Source organism: Cetorhinus maximus, chromosome 15 (genome assembly GCF_964194155.1).
Source record: "Cetorhinus maximus chromosome 15, sCetMax3.hap1.1, whole genome shotgun sequence".
In the NCBI taxonomy this organism is placed as follows: Eukaryota; Metazoa; Chordata; class Chondrichthyes; order Lamniformes; family Cetorhinidae; genus Cetorhinus; species Cetorhinus maximus.
Genome location: NC_135893.1, coordinates 89,319,435 through 89,343,138, shown reverse-complemented (window position 1 = coordinate 89,343,138; position 23,704 = coordinate 89,319,435). Strand labels below are relative to the sequence as shown.

Here is a 23,704-nt window from a genome sequence, read left to right as displayed (position 1 = left end):
AGACATTGGATACAGACAAAAATAGTTCACTTTCACAGATAGCAGTTAATTCAATCTCTGATTTATGATTTCCGATCTTCCACATGTCAGGTCTGTGGTTTCTTGAATGAATTTGATGATTTAAAGTTCAAGCGAACTTTTGTAACTCTTGTAAAGTGAAGGGTTCACAGCAGGTTGTGAGGTTCCTTGTAGTCGCATATCTAGGAGGTTGGTTCTCAGGTGAACTTTGAACAGGTTAAGTACTTTGGCTGCTTGATGACTTGCAGCTAGTTTCAGAGCCTGGCTCTCAGGCAACTGATGGTTCTGATGATCTGCTTAGTCCTGTGGTAGTAAGGGGGCAGTCCATGAATCCAGTTTCAATCACATGACCCATCCTGATTTGGATGGCAAGGCCATCATGATACAATGGGAATTTGATAGTGCCCACTGGTTTTCGATCTTCCAGTATGAAACATTGAGACAGGCAGCCCGGAAACTCCACAATATTTAGGTATTGCCAATCCTTAAACAATGAAATGTATGAATTCCATATATGGTTGTGAGGTATCCTCACCTACGTCCATATTTAGTCACTCACTGGTGACTTAATGCTGTCAGCAGTCCAAATGCCAAAAGTCACATGATTCGTGACAGCCATTTTAACAGCTTGTCAGAGTCCAATTTTTAAAAGTATTGTCTTAAAGTTCATAATGTGACATTCCTTTATGGGGCATGACAACTGCCAGCTCTCTGCCAATGCTGCCCTCTAACTGTTCATTAAGAGTGGGGAGAAAGAATGGCCTGGCATGAATGGTTTCCCCTCCATACAATGGAAGAGCTGAGGACTCTGGACATAAACCAATCCATGGCATGGCATGTGGGACCTGCGCCAATTTTTGCCACCATTCCCTCTTCCCCTTTAAGTGTTTTGTGCTGCATTATTAAATAATCCCTCCCTATGCTCTAGACTAATTCCTGTTTATATGCCCGAGTGGGTTCCATGGTTACAGAACACTAAACAACTGTGCAGTCTTGTGACTGAGCAATTATCATAAACATGCAAAGTGCACAATTGGCAGGAACATTTAGGTAGACCTGAGCAAGCAGATGGGACTTCAGTTTAATGACTCACCCAAACATATAATGGCAGCACCTCTACAGCACTGAAGATTCAGCCTACATTATAGGCTTATCATGAAGTGGGACTTGACCTACAGCTGTTTGACTCAAATAGCGAGGGAGAGCTCTCCCTGGGCCAGAGCTCATACAAGCCAAAGTTGAAGGTTCTCCACTGGACCAACCTCTCACACATTACCACCATTTACCAGAAACATAACTGGACCAGCCATATAAATACTGTGGCTACAAGAGCAGGTCAGAACCTGGGAATTCTGCAGCGAGTACTTTACCTCAGGACTCCTGAGTCTGCCTTCTGCAGGGCTCAAGTCAGGATGGAATTCTCTCCACTTGCCTGGATGAGTTCCATTCAAACAACACTCAAGAAGCTCGACACCATCCAAGACAAAGCAGCCCGCTTGTTCAGCATCCCATCCACCAATTTAAACAGTCACCCCCTCCACCACCAATGCACAGTGGTTGCATTGTGCACCGTCTACTAGATGCACTGCATCAACTCACCAAGGTTGCTCTGAGGGCAACTTCCAAATCTGTGACTTCTACAGCCTGGAAGGACATGGGCAGCAGAGACATGGGGCAGGATTTTCCCGTCGGCAAGCGGGCCTCGCCCCCTGCTCGCCGACGCATAAAATGACACGGAATGACGTCGGGCGGAACTCCGAAGGTCACCACGCCCCATTTAAATTTTCAGGTTGGCGGGGGCACAGCAAAATCAGCCAATTGAAGCCATTGACAGAGTCATTAAACTGATTAGTGGACCTGCCTGTCCAACCTTAAGGTTGGCGGGCAGGCCAGGAGCCCTGGTGGGAATTAGAAAAAGCATGAAACCTCATCCATGGGCGGGATGAGGTTTCATGTAGTTTTTTAAAAATTTAATTAAAGTTTTTTTTTAAAAATTATGGATATGTCCCAACACGTGACATGAGGGGACATGTCAGGGAATTTTTTTTTTTCTATTTTTAATATTTTTGACAGTAGAGGCGACCCCCTCCCGAGGCAGCACTTAGCCTCAGGGAGATGAGTACGCTCTTTTGTGCGCATGCGCGAAAGAGCGCACTCTCGATTTTGGGATATCCCCCCCCTGCCCGCACAGGGAGCGCCATTTTACGTGGGCCTTATCTGGCTCGCCCACGTAAAATGGCGGCGCCCCCGATCGGAGGTGCATCTCTGCGTGCCCGCAATTCAACTTCACCCACGACGGGGAGAAAATCCTGCCCATGGGACCACCACCACCTGCAAGTTCCACTCCAAGGCACACACCATCCTGACTTGGAACTATATCGTCGTTCCTTCACTAGGTCAAAAACCTAGAATTACCTTCCTAACAGCACTGCACCAGCTGGACTGCAACAGTGCAAGAAGGCAGCTCACCATCACTTTTTCAAAGGCACTTAGGGATGAGCAATAAATGTTGGACTTGCCAGCGTCACCCGCATCCCATAAAAGAATAAAATAGAAACACATTACATCCGATAAACCTTCCCAGCCGTCTTTGTGTGAGCTGGAGATCACAATCAGATGGCTACTTGTTACATACAGTTCAATTCACTATACCTCTGGATCAAATTGCAATTGGCTGACGAGCCTGTTATGTGTGAGAAAATATCTTCAATTCTGACAGCTAACTGACATCAATGGAGGATAGAACAGTAACCTTTGCCCCCTGAGAAGTGGCTAAGTATGGGACTGCCAAAAAAGCGAGTGAAATCATTTCCTGTTTTTCAATCCCATTATATAACAAAAGAAATATTGCCTGAAAGTATGGGGCTGTCTTTCATCAAATATTTCCTCATCAAGTTGTAAAAATGATCAGTTGAATGTAAAATGACTGGGTTCTTGGGGATTACTTAAATGGCTTAACTCTAAACAGCAATCTTTCATGGTCAACCCGACTTGCCAAGTTCTTCATTGCTGGAGCCACTAACATTCTTGGTATGACAAAGAGTAGCATAGAGGAAAACCTTCTAACTTGTACACAAGCTGTGCCATCTTTTTGAATGAGATAGGCCATCTGAAATGCATCCCAACCTAAACTGGACTGGACTCAGCCTATTTGAGACTTTCAATTATTTAATTCCAACTGGACTAATTCCGAACTTTTTCCACCATTCTAGGATAATGCTGGCTAGGTGATAATTTTGCTTTTAGTTCCGAATGTTGTGTTGTTATTCCGAGCTTGTCCACCCAAGTGATACGGTGATCAGCACTGCACCTTGATCTGTATAATTTCGTAACATTTTTGGTTGCTTTGAGTTTACGGAGTTCATGGTATGGCAACAGGGAATGATCTTCATTCTCTCCCTCAAGGAAACAATACCAGAAATGCCTAGCTATACATATCAGGAAACGATTGAAAGGATTGGCACCCCATCCACAAACATTCACTCCCTCCCTCCATCACTGACGCGCAGTAGCAGCGGTGTGTACCATCTACAAGATGCACTGCAGGAATTCACCAAGGCTCCTTCGACAGCACCTTCCAAACCCACGACCACTACCATCTAGAAGGACAAGGGCAGCAGATAGATAGGAACATCACCACCTGGAAGGCCCCCTCCAAGTCACTCATCATCCTGATTTGGAAATATATCACCGTTCCTTCACTGTCGCTGGGTCAAAATCTTGGAACTCCCTCCCTAACAGCACCGTGGGTGTACCTACACCACATGGACTTCAGCGGCTCAAGAAGGCAGCTCACCATCGCCTTCTCAAGGGCAACTAAGGATGGGCAATAAGTGCTGGCCTAACCAGCGAAGACCACATCCTGTGAATGAATATTTAAAAAAACTGCTTACATGTCTTGCTGATGGATTTTCACTTTTTGAACTATATAGCTTACTCTTCCAATGCCGTTCTGATTGCAAGATCTTTGATGTGGTACTACTGCAGTCTTTCCAATCAGAGTTCTTAAACTAGAAGTACAGTAGCAGGGTGAACTTTCACCTAGAATCACACAGAGGCATTACTGCCAATCATCTCTCTGTTACTTATGTATTGAAAATCTGTACTACAATAATCCTACTGAGTGAAAACAATTTAAAAAAAACATAAAAGTAACATAACCTTGGATGACAGAAATGCACTTCAGAAGTTGCCTCATATTTCATCTTCTTGTACTTTGGTTAAAGAAGGTTTCACAGAATCGTACAGCACAGAAGGAGGCCATTCGGCCCTGTGTGCCTGTGCCAGTCCTTTGAAAGAGTGAGCCAATTAACATCACCATCACCACCCTCTCCCCATAGCTCTGGAATATTTCCACTTTAAAACATTTAGCCAATTCCCTTTTGAAAGCTACTGCTGAATCTCCTTCCAAGACCTTTGCAGGGCATTTTAGATCACAACAGCCCTTTAAAAAATTCTCCTCATCTCACCTCTGGTTCTTTTGACCATTACATTAAATCTGTGCATTTGAAAATAGCTCATTTGATCTGCATCTTTCTAGCGAAACTCTCTGTTAATGTTTTCTGACATCTCATTAAAACAATGCAGGAGGGAAAGGGTTCTATCCCTTTGAAGAGGCTGACATCAAAACCGACGGGTGAAAAGAGACATCAGATTTTTGTCTCTTGTGACAACAGAGAAAACACCAAAGGTAGTGTGGCTCAAATACCGTGAGCATCTATTTCATCATGGCATAAGGAGATTGGGAATTCAGCCAAGTTCCTTAAGTGGAATTATGGATGACAACATTGCCAAAGTATTTCTGGAATGATAATTTTCTGACTGTTATGCTGAGAATGGGAATGACATGACCTACTGCTTCACAAATAGTTTCTTAAAGGAGTGGTGCCGCTGTAGGAGAGAGTTTTCAGGCAGGCTCAATCCCTGAAATAATCAGCAGCATTCGTCACCGAAAACTCTTCTTCAGAAATCTATTGTCCACCTTGATCAAATTGCCCAGTTTCATGGTTGTTCTTCTTTTTAGCGTCCCCATAGGTTAAAATAATAAATGTTGCAGGGACAATCTACAGCATGAATATGACTTCAGGTAAAATGGCCAGCACAGACACTGGCCCTTAATAAAGCGAAATGCGCACTGAGCAGACACCTTCACTGAACCTTCGCTGAATGTCGGTGACCGACACTGATTTTTTAAAAAATCATTCGTGGAATGTGAGCATCTCTGGCAAGGCCAGAATTTATTGCCCATTCTTAATTGTCCTTGAGAAGGTAGTCCTGAGCCACCTTCTTGAATCACTGTGGTCCATGTGGTGTAGGTACACCTACAGTGCTGTTAGGAAGGAAGTTCCAGGATTTTGATTCAGCAGCAGTGAAGGATCAGTGACATATTTCCAAGTCAGGATTGTGTGTGGATTGGAGGGGAACTTGAAGGTGGTTGTGTCCTCTTGCACCTGTTGCCCTTATCCTTCTAGATGGTAGGGGCTGTGGATTTGGAAGGTGCTGTGAAAGGAGCCTTTGTGAGTTGCTGCAGTGTATCATATAGATGGTACACACTGCAGTCAATGTGCACTGCTGGTGGAAGGAGTGAATGTTTAAGGTGGTGGATGGGGTGCCAATCAAGCAGGCTGCTTTGCCCTGCCCACAACCAAAATAACAGATTTAATGATTGATTAACTTTTCGTCGTTTGGTAGTACAGAACTTGCTGAAAAAAGAGACATGCGGTCGAAGCTCTTTGTCTTGCACTCATTCGCAAGATTACCAATTGTTAAGGGAACAGCAATTTATACTGCATGAGAAAAGAGTGCTCATAGGTTGAAAAGTGGCCTCTGATTGGTAGAGGTGTTGCCATGGAGAAAGCACCAGGAAATATATTAGTTGCCAAGCTTTTGTTGAAATTCAAACCAGGCAGTTCGACTCTGGCATTGCCATGGGGAATGAACCAGGGAATGGCAGACCCCAAGCTTTTGTTCAGTTGAGAAAGACTAAATGCGTGGACATGGTCCTTCTGTCTGAAAAAGTACAGGGCCCTGTGTGTGCAAGATGAAAAGCTTTGACAAATTGATTAACTGTTGTACCTATATTCTGCATCTTTCCTGATCTGTAACATGTAAGCATAATTATGACATCAGTTTGGTCAGAGCATATCCTCCATGGGCTGATTGAAATAAAGAGCGAAATGGCCTCAGTCAGAACATCTTACATCGATGTGCAGAAGTACCAGAACTAGGAGATTATGATTATCAAGAAGGATTGGACAAGCTGTTTCCTCTAGAAAGGAGGTGGCTGAGGGGTGAACTAATATAGGTCTTAAAATTTTGAAGGGGTTTGATTGGTTAGATGTGGAGAAGACGTTTTCACTTGTAGGAATTTAACATGCAGCTGTAAAGGATTTTATCCTGCCTGCAACAGCTTGCACTTATCTATGGCCTGAATTTTTCAGTGGGGGGGCGGGCTCGGCGGGAGCGGGAGTGGGTGGTGGGGGGGGCGGTCACGGAGCAAATCGCCGCCCGCGATCGGCTCCACGCCGCCATTTTTCGTGGGCGGGCCAATTAAGGCCCGCCCAGCATAAGACGCGAGCCATACCGCTCAGTGCTACCTGTGTGGGTGGGGGGAGGAGGGTCCAGCGCTCTTTCACGCACGCACGCGAAAGAGCACTTCAATCTCCCTGAGGCACGGAGCTACCTCAGGGAGATTGAATCGCTATTGTAATTAATGAATAAATGGACTGAAAATTTATTTCAGCCTATCCCCTCGTGTCACATGAGATGAGACGTGTTTTTATATTTAGGAAAATTTTTAAAGTTAATCAATAAAAGCTTTAGGAAACTTCATCCCGCTCATTGATGAGGTTTCCTAAAAAACGTGAAGGCCGCTTTGGCCTTTTCGCCTGCCCGCCAACCTTAAGGTTGGACGGGCAGCGTTAACAATTACATGAATTACTTCCTTAATGGCCTTAATAGGCCGTTTACATATTGGCGGGCACGCAGCCGACTCCGGTGCGCGCCCGCCGAGCGAAACATCGCGAAACATCGCGATAACGTTGGGACACACGCCCAACGTCATCGCGCATCATTTTATGCCTCAGCGTGCCGGGCACGTCTCCGCATACCAACTGAAAAATCCTGCCCCATGTCTTTAACATTGTAAAAGCCTGATTAGGTGCTTCACAGGAGAGTCACAGTGGTAGCCTCACTACTTCTGGGTCAGAAGCTCTGGTTTCAATTCCCACTTCAGGACTTGATGGCCATGGAAGGTGCATTCATAACATGGCCAAACAGGTTAATTATTAGCTTGTAAATCCTTCCAATATGGCAGATGGTAAGAGTGGGAGAGTTTCCTTGTCAGCCATACTGCAGAAGGCAATGGCAAACCACTGCAGTACTTTGCCAAGCATAGTCATGGACCAACCCAATGGAAGTCCATGGTCAGCAACACCCCTTTAGGGCATGGTACTTGAAGGAGGAGGAGGTGCTTCACAGAATCTTTATCTGACAAAACCTGACAGCGAGCCACATAATGGGATGTTATGGCTTGTGACCTAAATCTTGGTCAAACAGCATGCTGAAGGAGGGAAGAGAAGGTGGAGAGGTTTAGGAATTACAGAGGCCAGCGCCTTGGCAGCTGATGTCATGGCCATCAATGGTGGAGTGATGAAAATCGGTGATGCACAAGAGGCCAGAATTGGATGAGTACAGCGATTTCGGAGGATTGTGGGCTGAAGGAAGTTATGGAGATAGGAAAGGGTGAGGTCAAGGAGGGATTTGAAAGAAGATTTCAGTACCTGACCCGGGAGTGCTCAAAATCGGGTGTCTGGTAAATAAAAAAATTGACTGAAAGACTCCCTAAAGAAATTATGTCTCTTTGATGGTAAGGGTTATAGTATCATTAGACACTCAGTATCAGCATCAGTACCATGGCCCTGGTTTGAAGACACTTTTGCCAGCACAATAGGATTATGTTTTGCTACTTCCATTGTGTGCCACTCACCATAAGGATTGCATTATTCTTCTTAATATTGCGAGTGAATGAATTTCAGATAAAACGAGGCCAGTACTTTCAGCATTAGTCCAAGCTGCAGCCTCACTGGAAATGTCAAAATGAATCTTGATCGAGGAGGAGCAAAGGTCGAATGAAACCTTTGGTGTGGACTCCTGGGTATAGCAGGGATTAGAGTTTCCCAGTAGAACTGCTGCCAACTCTCAATTCCGATCACAAGTCCAGGAAGATCTTGAGAGAGAGGTCAACGTTAAATGTTACAGTAAGGTCAAAGGTGAAATTGGTTTTGACAGTGAGTGAAGAATCTGGTCAGAAACAATCTATTCCAGCAGACTTGGCTCTAACACATTTTAATATAGAAACTAAATGGAAACCTAATCCAGAGGAGAGTGGAATGCAGAAGTTAGGGCTTCAGATGCATCGATAGTTGCACTGTTTCCAATTCTGGGCACCACATTTTATGAAGTCATGAGGGCTTTGGACAGGGTACTGAAGAGATTTACTAGAATGGTTCCAGGGATGAGGATGCACTGGAGAAGTTGGGGTTATTTTCCTTTGAGCAGAGAGGGCTAAGGGGAGATTAGATAGGGGTGTTTACAATCGTGAAGGGTTTAGATAGAGTAAGTAAAGAGAAACAGTTTCCAATGGTTGAAGGGTTGATAACCAGTAGGCATAGGTTTAAGATGAATGGCAAAAGAACCAGCAATGACATGAGGAAAAGCTTCTTTATGTAACAATGTTTAGGATTTGGAATTCACTGCATTGGTGGTTGAAATAGATTCAGTAGTAGCCTTCAAAAGAAAATGGATGAATACTTGAAGGAAGAAAAATTGTAGGGATATCGGGGAAGAGTGGAGCAGAGGAACTAACTAGGTTGCTCTTTGAACATTCATGAGCTAAGTGGCTTCCTTCGGTAATGTACTATTCTATGATCCTACGATTCTGTAATCCAGTGAGTACTTGTTAACACCATGATATCACAAGCATGGCCAATCAGTGGTTTGAATGGATGGGAATGTATCTAAGATCGGATATAAATGAATTGTATTCTAAATGAACAACAAGGGAAGCTGTGTGATTTTGGAACTGTAGAGAAGTAAGAATTATTTCTGATAGAAGGTGTGGAATCTGACTTGGAACACAATTGAAGATATCAAATTGGATTTTCTTCTGGGTGATGTCACACAATAACTGTGCAGACATTTCACACTCATGATATTTATTGCCAGCTTGCTGCTAAATACACAATACAGTTTGGCATTTATTAATGGCATGTGTTAAATAAGGTTAAAACTTGCCCACAGGAGACCAGAACAGGATAAGGATTACATAGAATTTACAGCATTGAATCAGACCATTTGGTTCAACTGATCTGTGTTGGTGTTTATGCTGCACACAAGCCTCCTTCCTCCCACTGTCCTTCATCTAACCCTATCAACATAACCTTCTATTCCTTTCCCACATAAACATGTGTTTATCTAGTTTCCCCATTAATACATCTATGCTGTTCACCCCAACTACGCTATAGCGAGTTCCACATTCTAACTCCACTCTGGGTAAAGAAAGTTTCCCCTAAATTGCCTATTTGATTGATTAGTCACTATCTTATAAGCATGGCCCTTAGTTTTGGTCTCCAACACATCTGCCCTATCAAGCCCATTCATAATTTTAAAAACTTCTATTAGGTTAGCCCTCAGCCTTCCCTTTTCTAGAGGAAAGAGCACCAGCCTTTTCAGCCATTCACACTTGCCCACCAACACCCATCACACCCACGAAACTTTAGTTTGAACAGTTAGGCCTTAATTTTAACTTTTGGATATTACCACATAGATATTCACACCTTCGTATGAAATGCTGTCCTCCATTATTTTGATTCAGGTTGAAGACTCCTGTAATAGCGGATGACACAATTCCATACAGATGTGTTTGGGGGAGGGGAGGAAGAGAATGCATATCCTTCCCTGCCCAAACATTGGAACAGGGTTTCTGCAGTACTAAACTGGGGAAACCTCTGGCACAAGTCATCAAATTCATTTCAAGTAATACAGCTTTCCCCATATATATACATATATACAGCTGGCAACACCAGTTCAGAAATGAAATGCAACGTTCATAGAGAGTTTGTAGAGCCTGCAAGTATTTTCATATCTTCCAATCTGTATTCTGTTTACAGTATAGTGAATTAATTAGAGCTCTGAAGAAGAGTCATACAGACTCAAAATGTTGGACGGAATCGTCCCAGATTTGCACTAAGTGCGGTAGCAGGAGGGTAAAACGATGTTTTATTTTCACGCTGTATCACCCCAAACCCTTTGCTTTAGTTATACATTCCCAGGAAACACGCTATTTCGATGGCTGGCGGGCTCTCATTTGCCCGCCATGCCTTCACCTCGCCACTTCATCACGCCAGGCGCCATTTTTAAAGTGCAGCCGTGCACACACATCTCAGTGCATCCAGCCCCAGGACTACTGCTGGGAAGATGTCCACAAAAGGCAAAAAGACTGCAGCCCCCAGGTTTAAAGACGCGTCATTGGAATACCTTTTGGATGCCATGGAAACCTGTTGTGATGTCCTCTACCACCATTCTGGCCACAGGATGGGCAGCGACATCACCAACCAGGCTTGGGAGGTGGTGGCAGTGGTGATCAGTGCCAATGTTGCACAGAAGAGGTTGGCCATCCAATGCAGATAGAGGATGAATGATCTCATCCGTGCAGCCAGGATATGGCAACCATCTCATCACTCTAAACTCACACACTCACAAGCCCATCACACATTCACTGGCATACCACTGACTGCTGGCTCAAGGGACATCACCAGTCACTCTCTCACACACACCCTCACATGTCCATCTGGCCTCATCTCCTCTGGAGACTGCCTCCTCAGCCCTCACCATCTTGAGGCCACTTGCACAGATCAACACGTACCCCCACACACTCCCTGGGATACCCTTCTTCCCCAACATAGCCCTCATCTTGCAGCCTCTTCCCTTGCCTGAGGTCACTTCTCCCCCTTCCCCAAGCAAGCCCTCGCCCTGTAGCCATTGAAAAGCCACCCACATATGGCTGGCCTGGTAGGTAGAGACATGGGGTGGGCCCCCCTAAAAGTGATGTGGTGCTGCCTGCGAAGCCTGGTACTGATGACCGCGAGTGCTGCCTGAAGCCAGGTAGGCAAACAAACCTCGATGTGCAGCTCGCCAGGGGCACATCGCTTATGTACAGTTGTGAAACACACCGATGTGCTTTCCTGCTGACATAGCGGATGATCCAGTGGGGGTGGGAGGACGATACTGGCGGGCTGGCCTAATAATGATATGCAGATGTATTACAATGAGGTTCTCGACGTCCAATGGCGGGAAACGCGGCCCGCCATTGGTGGGCTGAGCAGACGATCTCAAACTGGTTTCACGCTGCCATGAAACCCATGGTGCCATATGGTCTGCTCACGCCACCGAACACACCCGATGCCGGCGGGCATGGAGAATCCCGGCCGTTAGCTCTGTTTCTCTCTCCACAGACGCTGCCAGGCCTGCTGAGTTTTTCCAGCACTTTCTGTTTTTATTTCAGATTTCCAGCGTCCGCCGTATTTTGCTTTCATGTTGGATTAGTAATGCGCTGCTCGTACTGAACACTTAACTTGTTTCAAACCCCTGTACGACCAACTATAATTCATCCCTAATCCTTTATCACTGCAGTTTTAAGAAGAATCCCATACAGCACTGAGCAGTAATGAGAAATAAACACCATTCCATCCCCAGTGTTTCACAGTGCTGTGGTCCATGAAAGATGCCACAAAGGTTTGTGATAACAGTCAAAGTCCAATTTCTGGGTGGTTATGAACATAATTGACTGAGCACTTCCTTGTTTTCCTGTGGCATCAGAAAAGCAGGAATGAATGTATATGGAGTGTTGGATCATCCCCGTCTACCAGTTTCATTACCCAGCTGATTGCACAAAGTTACCACCTAGAGATTTATTGCCACAACAACAATGGAAAACAGCACAGCAGTGCAGCCATCGTAAACTGATGTATTCACTATTAAAGGTCATCGATGGTCGACCAGCAGGAACATATTTCTCTAACCTCCCGTGACATCTGCAAAGCCTATATACATGGCACTGATTAATGGTCTGTGTCCAGAGCTGAAAGAAAAGGATTAACTGTTTGAGATAAGGTTGAGTTGGGGAAGGAGCCCTCTATCTAGTGCTGCACTCCTGTTTAGAGATGTAACCTTACCCATTACACACACACTGTACCAGTAAAAGAGAATGTGCAGCTCTGAGGCATTCTTGTCTACCACAGTAGTCTGCATTCATATAACACCTTTAACATAGCGAAACATTCCCAGGATGTTTCACAGGAGGGTAATCAGTCAGAATTTGACACCGTGCCACATAAGGAGATAATGGACAAATGACCAAAAGCTTGGCCAAGGAGGAGGTAGATTTTAAGGGGAGTCGTAACGGAGGAGAGAGAGGTGGAGAGGTTTAGGAGGGGAATTGCAGAGCTTAGGGCCCAGGCAGCACAAGGCATAGCTGTAAATAGGGTGATGCACAAGAGGCTAAATGAACAAGAAAATAAATTGAAACACGTTTTGAAGGCATTTGGAAATAGAAAGAAAGACTTACATTTATATAGCACCTTTCTCTACTACAGGCAATACCAAAGCGTTTTGCAACCAATGAGATATTTTGAAGTGCGGTCACTGTTGTAATGTAAAATATGTAGCAGCCAATTTGCATGCAGCAAGGTCCTAAGTACAGCAATGTGACAATGACCAGATAATAGTTTTTTTTTAGTAGCATTAGTTGAGGGATACATGTAGACCAGGTCACCAGGGAGAACTTCCCTGCTCTCCCTCAAATACGCTATTGGATCTTTGACATCCACCTGAACACAGGGCCTCAGTTTAACATCTCATTCAGAAGACAACACCTCCGCCAGTGCAACACCCCCTCAGTTCTGAAATGGGTCTGGGGGGGGTGGGGCTGGTATGGGCACGGTGTGGGGGTTGGGGGGGTTAGCTGGCTTTCGGCTCAAGTCTCTAGAGCAGAACTTGAACTCACAATCTTTTGATTCGAGGTGAAAGTGCAATCCACTGAACCACGGCTAACACCAATGGACAATCTTTGTACCGTTTTTAACAGGCAGTTAGCAGCACAGAAGAAATATAATACAGGCAAAGGCAGCTGGGGCACCATAAAAATGAAATGTTGTGTAGATGATTGGAAAAAGAGGATAGGATGAACTTTCTTACATGCAGTAATTGAAAAAGAACTAAGCACATTACCATTAAACCTCTGGCTGTATTTCATAAATGACATTCTGTATATATAATATGGGGAAGGTTTAACTCTTGGCCATTTGTCCCATTTTCCCTTCCACTTTCAAAAACTTTGGATGAAACACAATGGAAATGGATTTAATAAAAATGAGCTAATTTTTGGCCGACGCTGTTCCTCGTTTTTTTCTGTGACTTCACTGTCAGTGCCTCACCTATTGGCTCCCACTTTCGATAAAAAGAGCACACTATAATTTATACCCTGAGCATGAAGCAGACATTAATATTCATAAAAGTTCAGCAGTCAGCCTGGACATAAAAGGCGCCGGGGGTTCAACAGCGCAGACCCTGTGCAATGCCCCCTCTGGGGGCAATTCGTGGTCTGGGATATTGTTGCAGGTGTTTGCTGATGGAGGCCAGTTTGTAAGCTTTGTACCAGATGTGGTAATGCAGCACAGCTGGAACTGGGGAAGTATTTTTCAGCTACTTTATTTCAAGGAAGAATTAGATATGTCAACACCGATTGGCATTTGAGTATCATAACAGCAGTAGGAGGGATTAGCAGAGCATGGACTGGTAGCAGAAGGGTCACAAGTGTGTTACCGCAGTTCAAAGAACCTGGCGAAATCTCCTTTTGTTTGCACACCGAGCATCGAAATAGGTATCGTTTGCATTAGGACTGAGCCACAAAATCACGGTCACATAACATGTACGTGGCAATCTCTTATGGAGAGTGGTAATGCATCTCCTTGTCTTTCTTAAGCCCTGCCCGTTCCTGATCCTGCATTGTTTCGTATCTCTGTTTTACTACAGAATCACAGAATTCTTATGGCGCCGGAGGAGGCCATTCGGCCCATCGTGTCTACACCAGCTCTCTAAATGAGCATCATGACTTAGTGCCACTCTCCTTGCCTTTTCCATGTACCCTTGGACATTGTTAGTATTGATGGTAACAGCACCACCTTTGCACCAATGATGTGAAAATAAGAAAAAAATACGTCATTTTTATTTTTTGGGGAATTTTGCATCATTGGCCAGGCCAGCATTTAGTGCCCATCACTAATTGCCATTGAACTGGGTGGCTTACTAGGCCATTTCAGTGGGCAGTTGGGTAAGAATCCAGCACATTGCTGTGGGTCTGGAGTTACACGTAGGCCCGACCATGTAAGGATGGCAGATTTCCTTCCCTAAAGGGCATGAGTGAACAGATGGGTTTTTACAACAATTGATGATAGTTTCATGGTTACTATTACTGAGACTAGCTTTCAATTCCAAGTTTAATTAATTGAATTAAAATGCCACTGGCTGCCAGAATCTGAAAACGTATGTCCAAAGCATTAGCCTGGGCCTCTGGATTACAAGTCCAGTGACCTTGCCACTACAACCACCATATCCCCACATTTGCCCAGTGCCTTTCATGACCTCAGGACATCCCAAGGTACTTTACAGCCAATGAAGTGTGATCAATGTTGTAATGTAGGGAGACACCACAGCCAATCTTTGTACAGCAAGCTCCCACAAAAAAGCAATGAGAAAACGACCAAATAATGCCTCCTTTGTGATGTTGATTGAGGAATAAATATTGGCCTTGCTCTTCTACAAAATAGAGTAACAGGATTTTTACATCCACCTCTGAGGGTGGTCCTCAGTTTAACATAAGACTACAATTTAGTCAGTGTAGCACTCCCTCAGAATGGTGCATATCACCCTAGATTAGATGATCAAGCTTCTGGATTTGAACCCACAGGTCTGAGAGCAAGGTGAGAGTGCTACCCACTGAGCCAGAGTGGACATGTCTATTCTGGCTTTTTTTTACAGTTGGATTAGAGGTAGAGTCCTGTAATTAGCCTCAACCCTCCAGGGCTGAGAAAGGGACATGAGAGAATTACAGGTGCAACTGTGGCAATGAAAGAAGAGGTGATTTTATTTTAAATGATTGATGATTGATGGACAATCTTATCAATAAACACCCACTGGTCATTCACAAACTGCAATCTTGCTCTGGTACAAACCCGTCGGATGTCAAAAAAAACAATGAGGTTGGTTAAGCCGGAGCCAGGACATTTACTTTGTAACCAGGCAACTTGACAAGCTTGAAAGAGATACAAAAGGCATCTGTTCCAGCGCTGCACTAAAGCAAACACACAACACAATCGGTTCTCTTTCAAGTAAATATTTGTAAAGTCTGATACCGAGTCACAAATGTTGGGAACGGGTGCCAGATGTTGGGAATGGGCTCGTCTGGACTGGGTCAGACCGACGCACCAATTTTACAGCAGCAACAACTTGCATTTGTATAGCCCTTTCAAGCAGCAAAAATCACCCCGAGGTGCTTCACAGGAGTGTTAGCAGGCAAGATATGACACTGGGCCACATGAAGAAATATGAGGACAGTTGCTATAAGTTTGGTCAAAGAGGGGCACTTTACAGAGCATGTCAAAGGAGGAGAGAGAAGTTTCGGGAGGGAAGCCAAGAGCTGAGGTAGCTGTAGGCACGACCACCAATGGTGGAGCGATGAAAATTGAGAATAGGCAAGAGGCTGGAATTAGATGAGCCAGAATCTACTCTTTGTACCGCACAAAGTTTAAACAATAATTTGGAGTTCATTCATAGCACCAATGGTGATTAAATGGATCAAATGATCCTACTAGGACATGCTCCAAGTTAATATTAGTTTGTCTTCGGGGGGGAAAAAAACCCAAAAAGCAAGTGAAAGGGAAACGGTCAGAATTCCCACTTGTGCCAACCTTTCAGTGAATCTTGCAGGAAAGTGCAGTTGTGTGGATAGAATTGGATTTGGCTGTGATCTCTTTCATGGTTTTAGCTTACTGCTGACACGCACTGCCAATGCTCCCCCAAGGAAGATGGTGATTTAAGGTCAAGCCATTTGGTGCATGAATTGCTATTGTTGTCCTTTCAGTACTGCCCGAAATACCATATTATTGTCTAATACCTGAGCATGGGTGGAATTTAATCCAGGCGATGGGGGTCTTGCCGACCAGCTGGAGAGCTGCCAAGAGCCCCTGTTATGAAGCCATTCTTAATAAAGAACCTACTTTATGAATTTACTAGCTGGAAACCACTAATTGAGTTTTGAAATAAAACTAAAGACACATTCCAATGACTTGAAATCATAGTCAAAGACGGACGAACATTTGCATCACCTTACTTTCTACATTCCATAGCCACTGAAATGGAGACAACGTGCCTGCAAAGCCTCAGGAACAATTACCTTGAAGGAGTGTGAATGGGGGCCATCTCCTACCCCATTAACAAAGCTTCTCTCCAATCACCTAGTACTCTACTGGGTGGGGATAAACCATTAGACATAGTCATTTGGACAATGGGACTCTGGCTATGAAAGAAATGTGCTCAGACATAATCTAATCACGTAAACCAAACAACTGGATGCCACTAGCCATGACCCTATTTGGGACACGGGGCAGTTAGAGAGAGAGAGAGGGTCATGTGACAAGCCAACTAATCCTTTGTGTGTTCAAGCAGCTGTTTTCTCTGTAGACCAGTACACAAGCAAGTGAGATGCTACAGAAGCAAGACCCTGAGTAGGTTCTCTCTCTCTCTCTCTCTCTGTGTCTCCATCCATCAACATTAGGTCTCAGTGAAGGAGAAGTGGGCCCTAAACTTGTTACCATCCCAAGCCCACAATTCTCACAGCAACAGCCAGAATGGAGAGGGTCAGGAAATGAATACACAAGAAGCAAAAGTAAAAAAGTTTTACAACTGTGGTTATGTTCATGTGAAACAAATGCATCAAGATTTTTAGAATTAGCTTTTTTTTGTCAAAAACTGAATGTGCAGTAATTCAAAAATCCCGTTTTTAATCAAAATTATTTACAGAATATGTTGCATTGTTGAATGTGGGTGGAGGTGTCAGACAGAGGACCTCTTTGCCTGGTGCTATTGCATAGAATTTGAATGTCCTGGCCAACTGGCCGTCCATCGTCTCTGCTATTTGTGGGACCTCCCTGTGCACAAAATGGCTGCTAAAGTTGCTTACACATCAGCCAGTGCACTTTGAGATGTTGGAGAGAGATGCTACAATGCTTTATAACTTTCTTGATCAGCTACTGACTAGACAAACTGGCTGAGGTGTCACTGGTTAAGATAAATCATCTGGAGTGGAAGTCAGTTAAACACACGTTTGATCCTGCATGATCTTTTTATTGGGCCATTCTAGGGTTAGATATAAATCCTGGCCTGGTATAAAAACGGATATGAATTCAGCTGTTTTGGTAGACAGGTTTTGCTAGATTCAGGCCTAGCTTTTGCTTTATTCCAAACACTTCAGGACAGTGCCAAATCTGCAGATCAGTGAACTGAATAATTTTCCTATTTCAGACTTGGTTGGATTTGATTGTAAGTCAACAGTGTCTTCATCCTTAATGCCGGGCAGTAATGTATGAAATAAAAGTTCTTAACCCATATATTCCCAAAATGGTGCATGTCAGGCAAGGAACAAAGCAAGGCTCCCTCCATGATACCACACATAAATAGCCCAAATGTCTAAAATGTGGGTTGTGGGTGTATTATGTTTGATTGTTTCCCAACTTGTTCAAATATGACAACTGAAACATGCATGTCATCTTAATATATTCACAGTGAAATATCTGCTTAAATAAAGAAATGGGGGACTCATTAATTCAAACCCTGCATGGATAGAGCTGATGTATAAAACAGTCTTTGATTGTTATGTTGATAGTTGGGTGTGACTTATACTGCAAGGGATAATGGAGCAACAGTAGCCTAGATTGGGCATAAGGTCTGAGACTGGATTTTTAGCTTTATCCATGTTTAACTGTGTTCAGTGTTTAACTTTAGTATGGATTTTGAGATTGCTGTTTTATTCTTTAAAATAATCAGAAAATGTAAATGGGGGTGGGGGGGGAGGGCAAAGAGCAGTATGCCCACGTGGTCATTTGTATGGCAGCTCATTGAAAAAGTAAAGTGGTCAAACATTGTGCCCGAGATTTCACCAGTTGCATCAAAAAAATCGCAAGGCCTCAGTTTGCATGCAGTGGGGCTGGCTATATCAGCTTGAGCAAACATGAGATCACTTCTTTCAGTGGTCACCTCCATTGCCTTCACACTTGTGTACAATCTTCCTGTAGCCAGGAGAGTGGGCTGGTTAGGCCTGAGCACTGCATAGCTAGTGCCCAGCAATCACCAGCGGAAATACGCACGCTTAGAATAATATAGGTTCCTCGACTGATTTTAAAAAAAATCTACCCAAGGTGACTGCTCTCCTGTAAAGAGACCCCCTCCCCCTCCCTCCGTGTAATAACCAGCCTAGGAACCTGCAGAATCTTGTCGGTTTAATATAATAATTTAAAATGGCAGACAATGTTCAGATTCAAACCTGGGTCACCATAATGGGAGGCTGTCTACCGATAGAGCTATCAAGATGGCCCACTTTTATCCAACTCCTCCTACTGTCACAACCTTTCTAATGTAGACAGTTGTTTATGCACTGATATCATTGCTCAATGTCTTCTGCAGGAGCACTGACCGTCCATGGAAGTGGGTGTAATTCCTGATCACTATTGCTCTTCACTGTTGTAATGTAGAAAGCACGGCAGCGTATTTGTGTGCAACAAGGTCCCACGAACAGCAATGCGATAAACGACCAGATAACCTTTTTTTTAATTTAATGTTGATTTTTTAAGAATGAATGTTGGCCAAGACACCAGTGAGAACTCCCCTGCTCTTCTTTGAAATAATGCCATGGGATCTTTTATATCCACCTGAGCGAGCAGGTTTAGTGCCTCACCTGCTGCCAGCGTGGCACTCAGTATGATAATAGTGCCAGCCTAGATTTTGCACTCAAGTCTCCAGAGTGGGATATGAACTTATAGCCGAATGAGTTGGAGACAAGGTTGCTGCCTTCTGAGCCACATACGTACCACTCACGGTAAGGTTTGGTGCATCTGATATGCCCGCAATTGAAAACCTGTGCTTGGCTTGTGTCATATGTTTAAACAGGGGCAGCAAGGGCAAAAGTTGAGAAGCCCCCTGCCAAACTTGCTGCAGTTGTTTCATAGGAAGGATGTTGGGGGCAGCATGGCCATGAAAACTGTAATTCATCATCTACTGAATAGAACAAACTTGTGTAAAATTTCTTTTCTCTTTGTGCCAAGTTCCATGGCTTAGAGCTATGTTGCTGGTCAATGGGTGAAAGAACACTTATCATTTAGTCAGTTTGGGTTACTCAATTAGTCTCTTATATGCACACGCAGCTTGTGGCTACAGAGGCGTCAATAGATTTACCACAAAGTAGGAAATCAGATCCAGTACTGTTACGACAACAAACGCAAGCAGCGTTTCAAACCTGCTTTAGCAGATTGCATTTAACCTTTTCCCTACCTCCAGAGACTTGAGCACAAAAACCTAGGTTGACACTCCAGTCCAGTACCTAGGGAGTGCTGCACTGTTGGAGGTACTGCCTTTCGGATGAGATGTTAAACCAAATGTCTGCCCTCTCAGGTTCCATGGCAGCATTTCAAAGGAGACCAGGCGAGTCCTCCCCAGCCTGTCGGCCAATATTTATTCCTCAACCTCCACTAAAATATAGATGATTTGGTCATTATCTCACTTCTGTTAGTGGGCTTTTGCTGTCCACAGCTTAGCTACCACCTTTCCTGCATTACATCAGGGATTCCATGCCAGAGGTGTAAAAATGGCATGGTGTCGTGCCATGAGACTGGTAACGCAGAAGCGTGGGCTAATGATCAGGAGACTTGAGTTCAAATCCCACCATAGCAGCTGGGGAATTTAAATTCATTTAACTGAATAAATCTGGAATTAAAAGGCCTGTATCAGTAATTGCGGCTATCTAGCTATGGTAAAAAGCTGTCAAGTTCATTAATGTCCTTTAGGGAAGGAAATCTGCTGTCCTTACCTGATCTAGCCTATAGTGACTCCAGACCCACAGCAATGTGGTTGTCTCTTAAATGCCCTCTAGCAAGCTCCTCAGTTGTCAAGAAGGCAGATCACCACCACCTTTTCAAGAGCAATTAGAGATGGGCAATAAATGTTGGTTTTGCCAGCAGCACCCACACACTGTGAATAAATTTTAAAAATACTTAATTTGCTGTAAAGCGCTTTGGGACACCCTGGGGTTGCCTTTCCTTCTTTACCCAACATCCACAAATCAGCATTTCCAATAGGGGAGGGCTTTGAGATAACCACTCAGCAGCAGGAACCCTGGCTGATTTCCTCCCATCCTAATTGAAGTATGCCAAGGCTGGTTATGTGTCTTTATTATCCCTCCCTGTTTGAAGTGCGTTACCTCAGCACAGCCTGGGGACTGAGGTTGGGACCTTTATGGTTGAATGGCTCTGTTACACACCCGACAAACATGTGGAGCTATCAGGGAGCCAATATCTGACGTTAAACAATTACACAGGGAGTAACTTTAACCAAATTTTTCTGAGCAGGAATACCCTGGGACTGGGTGGAACACTGGTTTTACATCCTGTCCAATATCACTCTCCAATGACTTCAACAGAGAGTGAAGGGGGCGGTGTGTGAAGCTAACATTAAACCAATTCCATCAGTTTTCTGATGAGTGGGTTCGATTAAAATTTCCCCCAAAGTGTATGCAAAGTTTTATCCACAAAAATTAAGTTTCAGAATCATCTTGGTTTTTGATAGCTGGAGCGCATGTAAATTTTACAACACCAACTTATATTTATGTTTGTATTTATAAAGTGCTTTTAGTGAGATAAAACATTCCAAGGCACTTTACCAGAGGCATTATAAAACAAAATATGACACTGGGCCACATGAGGCATTAAATCAGATGACCAAAAGCTTGGTAAGTGGATAGTAAGAAGTGTCTTGGAGGAGGAAAGCAAGGTAGCAAGGCAGGGAGGTATAGGGAGGGAATTCCAGAGCTTAGGGGCTTAGGCAGCTGAAAGCATGGTCAAAATGTTGGAGCAATAAAATATGGATGCTCAAGAGGCCAGAATTAGAAGGGCGCAGATATCTCAGAGAATTGTAGGGCTTGAGGGGGTTACAGGGAGGGATGAGGCCATGGAAGAACTTGAAAATAAGGGTGAGAATTTCAATATTGTTTAATTGGGAGCCAATGTAAGTCAACGAGCACAGGAGTGACGGGTGAACAGCATTAAATTTTAAGTTCTATTTGTTCTCTTTCAGGGATCTTTCATACAATGGCATTTTCTCGTTAGATGATAATCTTTTGGACAATCTGACTTCCCTGGAGAAGTTGTAAGTGAACTATTTATTCATGGATTTTATTGTAGTTCATCGGTAATAAAACAAATCATGGTTTTGCTCAGCAGAGTAGTTTAATACCTTGCATGATCCACAGAACGGTTGCAACTTCACCCAGAATCCTTTGAGCTCAGTACAGGGGTCAGAGTGCATGTATCCTATGGTGATCAGAATTGGGTCCATTCACCTTTGTGGCTTTGGTTTATGTACAGCTTAATACAGTGTTCTCACAAATGCAAATATTTAAACTCTTATCATAGGGTAAAACAAACAGTCCAGGCCCTAACCTTGGAATTTTCAGAAATAGGCTCTTACTCAGATCTAATTAACAAAAACATTCCATATGTGCCTCGGTTACCTCTAAGCTTGACTATTCCAATGCTCTCCTGCCCAGCCTCCTACCTTCCACCATCCACAAACTTGAGCTTATTCAAGACCCTGCTGCCCATATCCTAACTCGCACAATGTGCTTCCTGGTCTGCATTGTCATCCAATCCAGCAATCCCTCAAATGTAGAATCTGCATTCTTGTGTTCAAATCCCTGCATGACCCCGCTCTTCATCAATCCCTATACCCCCACTCTCTGTTACCTCCTTCAGCCTAACAATCCTTCAAGATCTTTGGGTTCCTCCAATTTTGGGCTGTTGCACCTTGTTGACCTCCTTCACTCCGCCGTTGACCATAAGCTCTGAAATTCCCTCCCTAAACCTCTCCACCTCTATTTCATCCTTTCCGACACTCCTTAAAACCTATCTCTTTGACCAAGCTTTTGACCACTAGTACTAGTATCTCCTTATGTGGCTTGGTGCCATTTAGCTCCCCAGTTCCTCTCCTGTGAAGCATCTAGGGATGTTTTACTATGTTAAAGGCATGATATAAATGGAAGTTGTTATTCTGTTCTGGGGCAGCCACCTCGTTTCTTTGCAATGTTTCCATGACTGGAGGCAGAAACGCAAGGGCATGAACCTTGGGGGATCTTCTCCTCTGTGGCCGTGACTTTAGCAGAAACATGATCTCCACATGTAACCAGGGCGTCTGCTGAACTTCTGGCAGAATGGGAGAAGCTCCAAGAAAATCATCCCCCCACCATTGTGATAATTGACCTCTCATATCACCTTAGTCATAGAGTCATAGAGGTCCACAGCACAGAAGAAGGCCCTTCGGCGCATTGAGTCTGCGCCAGTCAAACAAGTACCTAACTATTCTAATCCCATTTTCCAGCACTAGGCCCATAGCCTTGTATGCCATGGCATCGCAAGTGCACATCCAAATACTTCTTAAATATTATGAGGGTTTCTGCCTCTACCACCCTTTCAGGCAGTGAGTTCCAGATTCCCACCACCCTCCAGGTGAAAAAATTCTTCCTCACATCCCCTCTAAACCTCCTGCCCCTAAGCTTAAATCCATGCCCCCAGGTTATTGATCCCTCCACCAAGGGGAAAAGTTCCTTCCTGTCTACCCAGCAATGCCACTCATAATTTTATACACCTCAATCATGTCCCCCCTCAATCTCCTCTGCTCCAGGGAAAATAACCCCAGTCTATCCAATCTCTCCTCATAACTAAAACTCTCCAGCCCAGGCAACATCCTGGTAAATCTCCTCTGCACTCTCTCTAGTGCAATCACATCCTTCCTATAATGCAGATTCCAGAACTGCACGCAATACTCTAGCTGTGGCCTAATCAGCATTTTATATAGTTCCAGCATAACCTCCTAGCTTTTATATTCTATGCCTTGGCTAATAAAGGCAAGTATCCCATATGCCTTCTTAACCACCTTATCTACCTGTCCCGCTACCTTAAGGGACCGGTGGACATGCACACCAAGGTCCCTCTGATCCTTGGTACATCCCAGGGCCCTACCAGTCACCATGTATTCCTGTGCCTTGTTTGTCCTGCCCAAGTGCATCACCTCACACTTATCCGGATTAAATTCCATTTGCCACTGATCAGCCCATCTGACCAGCCCATCTATATCCTCCTGTAATTAAGGCTGTCCTCCTCACTATTTACCACCCCACCAATTTTCGTGTCAACTGCGAACTTACTGATCAACCCTCCTACCTTCAAGTCTAAATCGTTTATATATACCACAAACAGCAAGGGACCCAACACCAATCCCTGTGGAACCCCACTGGACACAGGCATCCAGT

General features: G+C 44.2%; 1 protein-coding gene across 1 annotated transcript in view; it reads left to right on the top strand.

Moving 5' to 3' along the window:
• The window catches only part of pkd1a (polycystic kidney disease 1a), a 174,353-nt gene that overhangs the window by 34,235 nt on the left and 116,414 nt on the right, over nt 1-23,704 (top strand). The window contains exon 2 of the mRNA XM_078558920.1: nt 21,475-21,546. Coding sequence (XP_078415046.1) covers nt 21,475-21,546 — 72 coding nt within the window. The remainder of the gene's footprint in view (nt 1-21,474; nt 21,547-23,704) is intronic.